The sequence below is a fragment of the Gorilla gorilla genome, chromosome 4, assembly GCF_029281585.2.
Source record: "Gorilla gorilla gorilla isolate KB3781 chromosome 4, NHGRI_mGorGor1-v2.1_pri, whole genome shotgun sequence".
NCBI lineage: Eukaryota > Metazoa > Chordata > Mammalia > Primates > Hominidae > Gorilla > Gorilla gorilla.
In genome coordinates, this window is record NC_073228.2 from 183,658,208 (window position 1) to 183,671,419 (window position 13,212).

The following is a 13,212-nucleotide window of genomic DNA, read 5'->3' on the forward strand; positions in this document are numbered from 1 at the left end:
CACGCGCAGACCCTCCTCCACGGCCCCATCACACCCTCCCGAGATAGGCAGCTTAGGCTTGCGTCCCCTGCCGACACCCAGCACCGAGGGGCAGTCCCCGAGGCCACGCAGACCTCCCCAACCCACACGCAGAGACCGACCCAGGGAACCGCGGGAGCCGGTCCCGCGCTGGGGCAGTGGCAGACCCGAGGCGCGAGGCGCGCATGCGTAGCGCGGCCTTTATTGCGTCACTGCGAGTCCAGAGCGCACGGCTGGATCATGAGCACGCCCCCGCTGGCGCCTGCGCGCTTGCGCATCTTCCTCTGCCCGGCGCGCGCCGCAGCCGTCGGGATCACCTCGGGGTTGAGCTTCTTCTCCAGCAAGTGCATGCGCGCCATGGTCTCAGTCAGCATGTCTATGAGCAGTTCCTGCTGCAGCTTCAGGTAGTTGTTCTCCTCCAGCAACACTTGGCTTTTGGTCCGCTGCACCTGCGCCTTCCAGCCCCAGGCGGTCCGCGAGAGCAGCGGCGACCGCGTCCTCGCCAGCTGGCTCTCAGTGGTCCACCGCCCGCCGCGGAACACGAAGGCCTGGTTGCTGAGGTGCATGCGCGGCGCGCCGTAGGCGAGGCCCAGCTCGGCCTGGCGCGTGTTGTGGTCCAGCAGGTAGAAGGTGGACAGGGAGGGCATGCGGCGCAGCGGCGGCCGCCGTGGCGAGAAGGGCCGCGAGATGTGATCGGCCCAAAACTGCTGCACCTGCTGCCACAGGCGGCTGGCATGGCTCGTAGCCGAGCACTCGAAGGTTGCCAGGGCGTGGACCTTGTAGGGCACGCAGGTGCTCGAAGTGGAGCCTCGGGAGCGCTGGCGACTCGTGCTGCGCTCTTGTCTCGGGAGCCCGGATGTCCGGAATGATGAAGGCGAGCCAGGGGGCGCTGCTGGGAGACAAGAGTCCGGGTGAGCAGCGTGCTTGGTACAGGCCGCCTCTCAAACCGCGAGGCCGGTGGACATGTCTTAGCCCTGCAGCTACGGCTGCGGCTGTGTCTCACCAGCTGCTGGCCACCGAGGAGCCCGTCCTTCCACGCTGCACAGGCAGCAGTCTCACCTAAACCATCTTTCCCAAAGACCACTGAGGATCAGGCCCTGGGATAGATATGCAGATGAAGGACGGGAGGAGGGCCTTGTTCTGAGTTGCAGCTGGAAGGGTGAGGGGTAGGGAATGGTAGCAAGACAAGTAAGTAGGTATTTAAAGGAGGAGTAGGACTTTGCCAGGTGGGTTGAGGATGGAAAATGGAGAACTTCTAGGCAGAGGGAAGAGCCGAGCAGGGCTTTCTTTTTCTTTTTTTTGAGACTGAGTCTCGCTGTTGTTGCCCGAGCTGGAGTGCAATCACTGCAACCTCCACCTCCCGGGTTCCAGCAATTCTCCTGCCTCAGCCTCTTGAGTAGCTGAGATTACAGGCGCCTGCCATCACCCCCACCTAATTTTTGTATTTTTAGTGAAGACGGGGCTTCACCATGTTGGCCAGGCTGGTCTCGAACTCCTGACCTCAGGTGATCCACCCAACTCGGCCTCCCAAAGTGCCGGGATTACAGGCATGAGTCACTGCGCCTGGCCTTTTTTTTTTTTTTTTTTTTGTATTTTTTAGTAGAAATGGGGTTTCACCTTGTTGGCCAGGCTGGTCTCGAACTCCTGACCTCAGGTGATCTGCCCGCCTCAGCCTCCCAAAGTGCTGGGATTACAGGTGTGAGCCACTGTACCCGGCAGGGCAGGACTTTCATATTTCAGATGTGAACACGAGCTTGGATAGGATTGGTGCTGGGAAGAGCAGAAGAGGAAGCTGGGAAGGTGGACCCGTGCACTATGTGAAGGTGCCCTACAGGCAGGCTCGGAAGCTTAGACTTCCTTTTGTGGGTAAGAGGGAACTGCTGAAGGATTAGAAAGCCGGGGTTAGATTTGGATTCTGAAAGCAATCTGGGAGGATATCTAGCATAGCCAACAGCATTATTGCCCTCATCATTCAGTCATTTGATAGACTTGAACTAGCGTCTGCTCTGTGCCAGACTCTGGTCTTGGGAAGGGGACCTGAAACAGCCTCTGCCTGCCCTCAAGATGCTCCTAATCCAGCTTGGAAGACAGATGCGTGTATAGACCACAGTCCAGTGTGTTCACTGACATCCTGGGGTGTGTGCCATGGGCTAGACCTATGCATAGGGCTCAAAGTATCAGGAATTGTGCACACTAAACATGACTTTTATTCCAAACAAACTGTGCCCTCAGGGAGTCCAAAGTCCAGATAACAGACAAGTCCCATTTTGCTCACTTCTCTCTGCACCCCCCTACCCCTGCCCAGTAAGTGCTGATTCTATTATGTGAAAAAGGGAGCTATGTGTTGTTTCTAATTCCTCTTCTGCCCATGGGCAGTGAGAAGAGAAAGAACTGGAGCAGGGTTCCCTCTGTTATGCCTTCGTTAATTCGTAATACACTTATCCCTCACATATAGGTGGACAGAGGCTGGATGGTACATACCATCCCCAAGATCTGGTTCAGGGAGATGGTCTCTGGAAGCCCACATCCAGGCCCACCCTTGAGATTGTATCTTCTCGGAGGATGTTTCCCCGTTAGTCCTCACTGTATGTTGTGCCTCACCTGGAAGATGTGGTGGAGTTGCCGAGCTGCTGTCCCAGGGTTAGTCCCATCTATGACCCACTCAGCTCTTGTCCACCTGCTATGACTCACAATGCCTCCAGGCCAGGCCACCCCAGGACAAGAAGGGGTGCTGACCGCTGAGCTGTCAGATAGACTCTGGGCTCTCCCCTGCATGCATTCAGTGCATCATTGAGCACCTACTGTGTTCTAGGAACAGTTCTAGGGAAGTGAAGAAGATATTCCCTCACTGAGCTGTCATTCTTGGCAGGGGAATGAAGGGAGTGATCATAAGCAGAGTCCAAGACAGGAATTTGTTCTAGGGGAGCTAACAAGATAGTCTCTCAGGAAGCTAACAGAGCATGTCGTGGGTCAGGTTCCCTAGAAGCAGAGCCTAAGCTGAGCATTCTTGTTCAAGTGAATTATTGGGGAAGTGCTCTCAGGAGAAGGGGGTGAGGGAAGCAAGACAGGGCGAGAAAAAGGCTAAGGCTGAGCCAGAGTGTGGTCTCACGTGGAGACTAGTTTCCGCTTGCTCTCATGGGGAACTCTGAGCACAAATGGCACCACAGTTAGGCCTCCTTATAGCAAGGAAGCCCATCTTTTGTACCCTCCTTCTACATGTCAGTTACTGGCCGGGGCAGCTGAGAGTGACCAACCAGCCCCTACAGCAGCTATGGGACGGGTGCACCACCAGTGAGTGATAGGGATCTCAGTGGGGCGCCAGCTGAGGAGGGAGGAAGGTAATAGGGTAGATGATGAAAATGAAAGGGCAGACTAGCCAACATGGCAAGACCCCATCTCTACAAAAACAAATTAGCTGGGCGTGGTGGCATGCGACTGTAGTCCCAGCTACTCAAGAGGCTGAGGTGGGAGGATCACCTGAGCCCAAGAGGTGAAAGCTGCAGTGAGCAGTGATTGTGCCAGCATGGGCGATAGAGACCCTGTGTTTAAAAAAAAAAAAAAAAGAGGGCCAGGCACGGTGTTTCATGCCTGTAAATCCCAGCACTTTGGGAGGGGAAGGTGGGTAGATCACCTGAAGTCAGAAGCTCGAGAACTGCCTGACCGACATGGTGAAACTCCGTGTCTACTAAAAATAGAAAAAATTAGCCGGGCGTGGTGGCGGGTGCCTGTAATCTCAACTACTCAGGAGTCTGAGGCAGGAGAATTGCTTGAACCTGGGAGGCAGAGGTTGCAATGAGCGAAGATTGTGCCACTGCACTCCAACCTGGGCAACAAGAGCGAAACTCCATCTCAAAAAAAAAAAAAAAGCAATGATGAAATGAATAAGAATATCCAGGCCGGGCGCGGTGGCTCACGCCTGTAATCCCAGCACTTTGGGAGGCTGAGGCAGGCGGATCATGAGGTCAGGAGATCGAGATCATCCTGGCTAACATGGTGAAACCCCGTCTCTAATAAAAATACAAAAAATTGGCCGGGTGCAGTGGCTCACGCCTGTAATCCCAGCACCTTGGGAGGCTGAGGCAGGCAAATCACCTGAGGTTGGGAGTTTGAGACCAGCGTGACCAACATGGAGAAACCCCATCTCTTCTCAAAATACAAAATTAGCCGGGCATGGTGGTGTATGCCTGTAATCCTAGCTACTTGGGAGGCTGAGGCAGGAGAATCGCTTGAACCCAGGAGGCAGAGGTTGCAGTTAGCCGAGATCACACCACTGTACTCCAGCCTGGGCGACAGAGCGAGACTCCGTCTCAAAAAAAAAAAAAAAAAAAAGTCTAATTCTGATACGTACAGTGAAGAAAACAAACCAGGGAAATACAGAAAGTGATTTTGGGACAGGGTGAGGAGTAGGAACTAATTTAGATGTGGTGCTCGGTGAAGGCCCTTGACATTCTTGCTAAAACCTGAACAATAAGGAGACCCCAATCCCTTGAAGACCTGGGGGTAGAGGAGGGAAGTGGCTGGGCATGTTTGAAGGACACGTGCCACGTGTGTGGACAGTGGAAGGAAATGACGTCAGTCCTACCTGCTAAGCCCACCCACCTGACTGCAAGGGACAGACCCAGATCCACAGGAGCTCACAAGCTGGGGCAGAGCCCGGTGGTGGTGCCACCTCCTAGGAAACTTCTGTAATAGTTTTATTGAGGTATAACTGACAAAATCAACTACACTTATTTATTTATTTATTTTTGAGACGGAGTCTCGCTCTGTCGCCCAGGCTGGAGTGCAGTGGCGCTACCTCAGCTCACTGCAACCTCCGCCTCCCAGGTTCACGCCATTCTCCTGCCTCAGCCTCTCAAGTAGCTGGGACTACAGGCGCCCGCCACCATGCCCGGCTAATTTTTTGTATTTTTTTTTTTAGTAGAGATGGGGTTTCACCGTGTTGGCCAGGATGGTCTCGATCTCCTGACCTCGTGATCCGCCCACCTCGGCCTCCCAAAGTGCTGGGATTACAGGTGTGAGCCACCGCGCCCGGCCAACTACATATATTTATAATGTATAATGTGAAGTATTTCGATAATTTGTTATGTGAAATCATTCCCAAAATCAAGATAATGTATCCATCTGGAGGTATCCATTACCTTTTTTTCTTTTTTTGAGAGGAGTCTCACTTTGTTGCCCAGACTGGAGTGCAGTGGTATGATCTTAGCTCACTGCAACCTCTGCCTCCTGGGTTCAAGTGATTCTCCTGTCTCAGCCTCCCAAGTAGCTGGGATTACAGGCGCCCGCCAGCACACCCAGCTAATTTTTGTATTTTTAGTAGAGATGGGGTTTCACCATGTTCACCAGGTGGGTTTCAAACTCCGGGCCTCAAGTGATCCATCTGCCTTGGCCTCCCAAACTGCTGGAATTACAGGTGTGAGCCACCGCGCCCAGCCTCAGTATAGATTTTTTTTGGCATTGGCTTCTCGCCGCTTAATTATTTTAAGATTTATCCATGTTGTTGCATTTATTAACAGTTCATTGCTTTTTATTGCTGAGTAGTATTTCATTGTATGGAAACACCACACAATTTGTTTTTCCATTCAGCTGTTGATGCACATTTGGGTTGTTTCCAGTTTAGGGGCTATTGCAAATAAAACTGCTCTGAACATTTTTGCTCATCTTTGTGTGGACATATGCTTTCATTTCTCTTAAGTAAACACCTAGGAATGGAATGACTGGGTCATATGGCAGGTGCATGTTTACCTTTTTATTAAGCCACTAACAGTGAGTGAAAGTTTCTGTTTCTCTGTATCCTGGCCAACACTTGGTTTGGTAAACCTTCATTTTTAAAAAATTTGCTTAATTAAAGGTGGTGGTGGCGTTTTTGAGACGGGGTCTTACCGTGGTGCCTAGGCTGGTCTCAGACTCCTGGGCTCAAGGGATCCTCCCACCTGAGCCTCCCAAAGTGCTAGGATTACAGGCAGGAGCCACGGGGCCCAGCTAGTAAGCCTTTTTTTTTTTTTTTTTTTTTTTCCCCAGCTCACTACAAGCTCCGCCTCCTGGGTTCACACCATTCTCCTTCCTTAGCCTCCCGAGTAGCTGGGACTACAGTTACCCGCCACCACACCCGGCTAATTTTTTTGTATTTTTAGTAGAGACGGGGTTTCACCGTGTTAGCCAGGATGGTCTCGATCTCCTGACCCCGTGATCCACCCACCTCGGCCTCCCAAAGTGCTGAGATTACAGGCTTGAGCCACCGTGCCTGGTCAAGCCTTTTTAATTTTAGCCATAGTGGTAGCGTGTCTAAATTGTGGGGTTTTTGCTGTTGTTTTGTTGTTGTTTTAAATTTTTAACAGCAAGCTCATCCTTAATAAATTTATTTTACTTATTTATTTATTTTTTGAGATGGAGTTTCACTTTTGTTGCCCAGGCTGGAGTGCAATAGCATGATCTCAGCTCACTGCAACCTTCACCTCCTAGGTTCAAGCAATTCTCCTGCCTCAGCCTCCTAAGTGGGATTACAGGCGTGTGCCACCACACCTGGCTAATTTTTTTTTTTTTTTTTTTTTTTTTTTTACTAGAGACAGGGTTTTCACCATGTTGGCCCGGCTGGTCTTGAACTCCTGACCTCAAGTGATCCATCTGCCTCTACGTCCCAAAGTGCTGGGATTACAGGCTTGAGCCACTGTGCTCGGCCTTAATAAATCTATCTATTTATTTACTTATTTAATTTTTGGAGGCAGAGTCTCGCCCTGTCACCCAGGCTGGAGTGCAGTGGTGCAACCTCAGGTCACTGCAACCTCCACCTCCTGGGTTCAAGCGATTCTTCTGCCCCAGCCTCCTGAGTACTTGGGATTACAGGCGCATGCCACCACGTCCGGCTAATTTTTTTGTTTGTGTTTTTTTTGAGATGGAGTTTCACTCTTGTTGCCCAGGCTGAAGTGCAGTGGCGCAATCTTGGCTCACTGCAACCTCCACCTCAGCCTCCCGTGTAGCTGGGATTACAAGCATGTGCCACCATGCCTGGCTAATTTTGTATTTTTAGTAGAGATGGTGCTTCTCTATGTTGGTCAGGCTGGTCTTGAACTCCTGACCTCAGGTGATCTGCCCACCTCGGCCTCCCAAAGTGCTGGGATTACAGGCGTGAGCCACTGCGCCCAGCTTTTTTTTTTCTTTTTTTTTGAGATGGAGTTTCGCTCTTGTTGCCCAGGCTGGAGTGCAGTGGCGTGATCTCGGCTCACTGAAACCTCTGCCTGCTGGGTTCAAGAGATTCTCTTGCCTCAGCCTCCCAAGTAGCTGGGATTACAGGCACCTGCCATCACGCCCGGCTAATTTTTGTACTTTTAGTAGAGAGGGGGTTTCAACATGTTGGCAAGGCTGGTCTCAAACTCCAGACCTCAGGTGATCCACCTGCCCTGGCCTCCCAAAGCGTTGGAATTATAGGCGTGAGCCACCACGCCCAGCCTAATGTTTGTATTTTTAGTAGAGACAGGGTTTCACCATGTTTGCCAGGCTGGTCTCAAACTCCTGACCTCAGGTGATCTGTCTGCCTCGACCTCCCAGAATGCTGGGATTACAGGCGTGAGTCATCGTGCCCAGCCTCATCCTTAATAAATTGAGGTTTTAATTTGCATTTCTCTAACAGCCAATGCTATTAAGCATCTTTCCATGTGGGTATTTGTTATCTATTTTGATGAAGTGGTTGTTTTTTGTTTTTTTTTTTTTTTTGAGACGGAGTCTCACTCTGTCACCAGGCTGGAGTGCAATGGCTCAATCTTGGCTCACTGCAACCTCCGCCTCCCCAGTTCAAGCGATTCTCCTGCCTCAGCCTCCCGAGTAGCTGGGATTACAGGCACGCGCCACCACACCCAGCTAATTTCTGTATTTTTAGTAGAGATGAGGTTTCACCATGTTGGCCAGGCTGGTCTTGAACTCCTGACTTCAAGTGATCTGCCTGCCTCGGCCTCCCAAAGTGCTGGGATTACAGGTGTGAGCCACCAAGCCCGGCCATCTTTTTTTTTTTTTTTAGTGGTTCAAGTCTTTTTGCCTATTTTAAAAATTGGACTGTTTGTCTTAATGATTGCAGTTTTTCTTGTTGTTGTTTTGAGACAGGGTCTCACTGTTGCCCAGGCTGGAGTCTACTGGTGGTGTGATCATGGCTCACCACAGCCTTGACCTCCCCAGGCTCTGGTGATCCTCCCATGTAGCTGGGACTGCAGGGAGGCACCACCACACCCTGCTAACTTTTGTATTTTTTAGTGGAGATGGGCTTTTGCCATGTTGCAAAACTCCTGGGCTTGAACTCCTGGGCTCAAGCGATGTGCCTGCCTCAGCCTCCCAAAGTACTGGGATTACAGGCGTGAGCTACCATGCCTGCTCAAATTGCAGTTTTTGTTTGTTTGTTTGTTTCTTTGAGACAGAGTTTTGCTCTTGTTGCCCAGGTTGGGGTGCAATGCGCAATCTCGGCTCACTGCGACTTCCAGCTCCAGGGTTCAAGCAATTCTCCTGCCTCAGCCTCCTGAGTAGCTGGGACAACAGGTGCCTGCCACCATGTCTGGCTAATTTTGTATTTTTAGTAGAGACAGGGTTTTGCCATATTGGTCAGGCTGGTCTTGAACTCCTGACCTCAGGTAATCTGTCTGCCTTGGCCTCCCAAAGGTCTGGGAATATAGGCATGAGCCACTGCACCTGGCCTGCAGTTTTTTTGTTTGTTTGTTTGTTTTTTGAGACATGCCACCATGCCCGGCTACCGCTCTGTCACCCAGGCTGGAGTGCAGTGGCATGATCTTGGCTCACTGCAACCTCCACCTCCCGGGTTCAGGCCATTCTTCTGCCTCAGCCTCCCAAATAGCTGGGACTGCAGGCACGTGCCAACACGCCCGGCTAATTTTTTTGTATTTGCAGTAGAGATGGGGTTTCACCGTGTTAGTCAGGATGGTCTCGATCTCCTGACCTCGTGATCCACCCGCCTCGGCCTCCCAAAGTGCTGGGATTACAGGCGTGAGCCACCGCACCCGGCCTGTGCTCTGTGTTCTTGTGCTTGGTCTGTTTATCGTTGCACCAATACTGTTGATACCTGGTAGTGTAAATCTTCCAATAATATTCTTTAAGATTGCTTCGGCTTTCTAGGTCCTTTGTATTTCCATATAAATTTTAGAATTTGATTGTCAGCGTTCACAAATAAACCCTCATGCTCACTGTTTAAAGCTTTCTCTTGTTGTCGTGAAGACACTCAAGAGCTTAAATCAACCCCAGAAGGTTGTCTGATGGACATGGAATCAGAGCCCAGGAATATTTTAACCAAGCCAGTGATTCATATTCATTCTTTCTCTCTCCCCAGTGTGTCTATGTTATTAAAGTCAATTTTCGGCCACGCACGGCGGCTCACGCCTGTAATCTCAGCAATTTGGGAGACTGAGGCAGGCAGATCACTTGAGGGCAGGAGTTCGAGATGAGCCTGGCCAACATGGTGAAACCCTGTCTCTACTAAAAATACAAAAAATTAGCTGGGTGTGGTGGCGCACACCTGTGGTCCCAGCTACTTGGGAGGCTGAGGCAGAATTGTCGCTTAAACCCAGGAGGTGGACGTTGCAGTGAGCCAAGATCGTGCCACTGCACTCTAGCTTGGGCAATGGTGCAAGACTCCCTCTCAAAAATAAATAAATAAAGTCAGTATTTTTTTTTTTTTTAAGATGGAGTGTCGCTCTGTTGCCAGGCTGGAGTGCAGTGGCACGATCTCAGCTCACTGCAACCTCCACCTCCTGGGTTCAAGCGATTCTCCTCCCTCAGCCTCCCAAGTAGCTGGGACTACAGGTTAGCACCACCACACCCAGCTAATTTTTGTATTTTTAGAGACAGGGTTTCACCATGTTAGCCAGGATGGTCTTGATCTCTTGACCTCAGGATCCACCTGGCTTAGCCTTCCAAAGTGCTGGGATTATGAGCGTGAGCCATGGTACCCGGCCTAAGGTCAATTTTTTTTTTTTTTTTTTTGAGGCAGAGTCTCACTCTGTCACCCAGGCTGGAGCTCAGTGGCACAATCTCGGTTCACTGCAAGCTCTGCCTCCCGGGTTCACACCACTCTTCTGCCTTAGCCTCCCAACTAGCTGGGAATATGGGCGCCCACCACCATGCCCAGCTAATTTTTTGTATTTTTAGTAGAGACGGGGTTTCACCGTGTTAGCCAGGATGGTCTCGATCTCCTGACCTCGTGATCCACCCGCCTCAGCCTCCCAAAGTGCTGGGATAACAGGCGTGAGCCACTGCGCCCGGCCGCCTAAGGTCAATTTTCATTAGCAATCATGATATTTGGCCAGACATGGTGGCTCATGCCTGTAATCCCAGCACTTTGGGAGGCTGAGGCAGGTGGATTTCTTGACCTCAGGAGATCGAAACTAGGCTGGCCAACATGGTGAAACCCCTACTAAAAATACGAAAATTAGCCAGAGTGCTCCAGGGGCTGAGGCAAAAGGATCACTTGAGGCCAGGAGTTTGATGGTGCAGTGAGCCATGATCGTACCACTGCACTCCAGCCTGGACAACAGAGTGAGACACTATCTCAAAAAAACAACAGAAAGAGGCCGGGTGTGGTGGCTCATGCCTGTAATCTCAGCACTTTGGGAGGCCAAGGCGGGTGGATCACTTGAGGTCAGGAGTTCAAGACCAGCCCAGCCAACATGGTGAAACCCCCTCCCTACTAAAAATAAAAATAAAAAATTAGCTGGGCATGGTGGTGTGCGCCTATAATCCCAGCTAATTGGGAAGCTGAGAACCGCTTAAACCCAGGAGGCAGAGGTTGCAGTGAGCAGAGATCGTGCCACAGCAGTCCAGTCTGGGTGACAGAGCTGTCTCAAAAACAACAGCAAGAACAACAACAACAAAAAACCAATGAAAACATACTTCAGACAGATCATAGATGACCACCAGGAATGGTACACAACTTCCCTTATTTCATGGCCTACCAAAAAGAGAAAGCTACAAAACCCAAGGAAGTTTTTTTTTTTTTTTTTTTTTGAGACAGAGTTTTGCTCTTGTTGCCCAGGTGGGAGTGTAATGGCGCAATCTTGGCTCACTGCAACTTCTGCCTCCTGGGTTCAAGCGATTCTCCTGCCTCAGCCTCCTGAGTAGCTGGGATTATAGGCGTCCGCCACAATGCTTGGCTAATCTTTTGGTATTTTTAATAGAGACAGGGTTTCACCGTGTTGGCCAGGCTGGTCTCAAACTCCTGACTTCAGCTGATCCGCCCGCCTCGGCCTCCCAAAGTGTTGGGATTGCAGGCGCGAGCCACCGCACCCGGCCTCTTTTTTTCTTCTTTTTTCTAAGTTCTTGCCTACTCCTGGAAGTCTGTATTTGATTATTCGAACAGGAAATGTTAGGAGAGATGATGGATAATTCCCACTTAAAATGGATGTTAACTCCTTTCACAAGAAGACCTTGATTTTGAGGACATTTAATGAAGACTTCAGAATTTAAAGATTCACAATCTAAAACATGGCTCCTGCTTCCTTTGAGGATCCCCATCTCAATGTCACTGAAAAGATGAGGTTTGGAGCCCGTGAGGAAGGGAAGGGTGTGCTACCGGGTCCCAGCAGGTCTGAATTGAAGGACATAAGGTTTATTCTGATGGCAGAAAGGAAAGGAGAAGAGCATCTGAAGATTTTTCAGAGTTTTCCACATCACCAGCATTTGTACCACACTGGCTGTGAATCACACTGGGTGTGAATGTCAGTGGGTCTCTTCTGGCAACCAAGAGGAATATTCCCCAAACCAAGGAAGCTAAATCTTGTTTTTCCCCATGGAAATTTCAGTCTGGCTTCTGAGATAGTCTGTTAGTGACATTTGCCCTTCCCTGAAACAACATGGTGTTCTCTGTGCTAATACAGTTTTTAAAAAGAAGTTGGCCAGGCGCAGTGGCCCACGCCTGTAATCCCAGCACTTTGGGAGGCCGAGGCGGGTGGATCACCTGAGGTCAGGAGTTCATGACCAGCCTGGCCAACATGGTGAAACCCCGTCTGTACTTAAAATACAAAAATTAGCCAGGCATGGTGGTACGCACCTGTAATCCCAGCTACTTGGGAGGCTGAGACAGGAGAATCACTTGAACCTGGGAGGCGGAGGTTGCAGTGAGCCAAGATCGCGCCACTGCACTCCAGCCTGGGGGACAAGAGTGAGACTTCATCTCAAAAAAAAAAAAAAGAAATCTGAAAAAAGGCTGGGCCCAGTGGCTCATGCCTGTAATCCCAGCACTTTGGGAGGCTCAGGCAGGTGGATCACGAGGTCAGGAGTTGGAGACCAGCCTGACTTACGTGGTGGAAGCCGTCTCTACTAAAAATACAAAAATTAGCCGGGCGTGGTGGCGTGCGCCTGTAATCCCAGCTACTTGGGAAGCTGAGACATGATGGTCGCTTGAATCCAGGAGGCAGAGCTTGCAGTGAGCCGTGATCATGCCACTGCATTCCAGCCTGGGCGACAGAATGAGACTCTCTCAAAAAAAAAAAAATAAGTAACATAAATGTTAATTTGACTTTTTGGTTTGTATTATAGGTAAAATTATAAACATGGTTTTATATTGATGTAAGAGCTGTAAATTTATAGTGGGTTTATGTTTATAGACATTGATTTATTATTTTTTTACTTTATTTTTTTGAGACTGTGCTCACTGTGTTGCCCAGGCTGGAGTGCAGCAGCATGATCTTGGCTCATGGCAACTTCTGCCTCCCAGGTTCAAGCGATTCTCCTGCCTCAGCCTCCCGAGTAGCTGGGATTACAGGGCCTACCACCTAATTTTTGTATTTTTAGTAGTGATGGGGTTTTGCCTCGTTGGCCAGGCTGGTCTCGAACTCCTGGCCTCGAGTGATCCACCCGCCTCAGCCTCCCAAAGTGCTGGGATTACAGGTGTGAGCCATCATGCCTGGCCTATATACATTTAAACAACACTGTGTGGCGGGTTAATATTTTGAAATGTTAGCCAGTGTATGGTTGTTTTTTCAGGCAGACCAAGCTGTGTAAAAAAGTGAGTGGGCCGGGCACAGTGGCTCATGCCTGTCATCCCAGCATTTTGTGAGGTCAGGGTGGGAGGATCCCTTTAAGCCCAGGAGTTTGAGACCAGCTTGGGCAACACAGGGAGATCCCATCTCTGCAAAGAAAAAAAAAGAAAAAAAAATGAGTGAAATTGCCTGATCATGAAAGGGAGAATGAAGCAGATGTCAGTTG

At 50.2% G+C, this 13,212-nt stretch overlaps 2 protein-coding genes across 4 annotated transcripts in view; one reads left to right on the plus strand and one right to left on the minus strand.

Moving 5' to 3' along the window:
- Positions 1-204: 204 nt before the first annotated feature.
- CBY3 (chibby family member 3) lies at positions 205-2,809 on the minus strand. 2 transcript variants are annotated; one of them, XM_019026573.4, is made up of 2 exons: positions 2,500-2,809; positions 205-907 (listed from the first exon to the last, which is right to left on the minus strand). In XM_019026573.4, the coding sequence occupies exons 1-2, from the start codon at positions 2,543-2,545 to the stop codon at positions 228-230; spliced, it is 726 nt and encodes a 241-aa protein (XP_018882118.2). In that variant the 5' UTR covers positions 2,546-2,809; the 3' UTR covers positions 205-227. The 2 variants fall into 2 exon arrangements, with proteins under 2 accessions (XP_018882118.2, XP_004043184.2); XM_004043136.5 differs by having other exon boundaries at positions 205-910.
- The window catches only part of CANX (calnexin), a 51,895-nt gene continuing 38,957 nt past the window's right edge, over positions 275-13,212 (plus strand). The window contains exon 1 of one of the 2 annotated variants that reach the window (XM_019026572.4): positions 275-422. Coding sequence is in view for 1 of the 2 variants with exons in the window: in XM_063707074.1 (XP_063563144.1) it covers positions 875-929 (55 nt within the window). In the remaining variant the exon portion in view is untranslated. Of the gene's footprint in view, positions 423-796; positions 930-13,212 lie in introns of those variants that run through there. The other variant, XM_063707074.1, reaches the window with a different exon arrangement.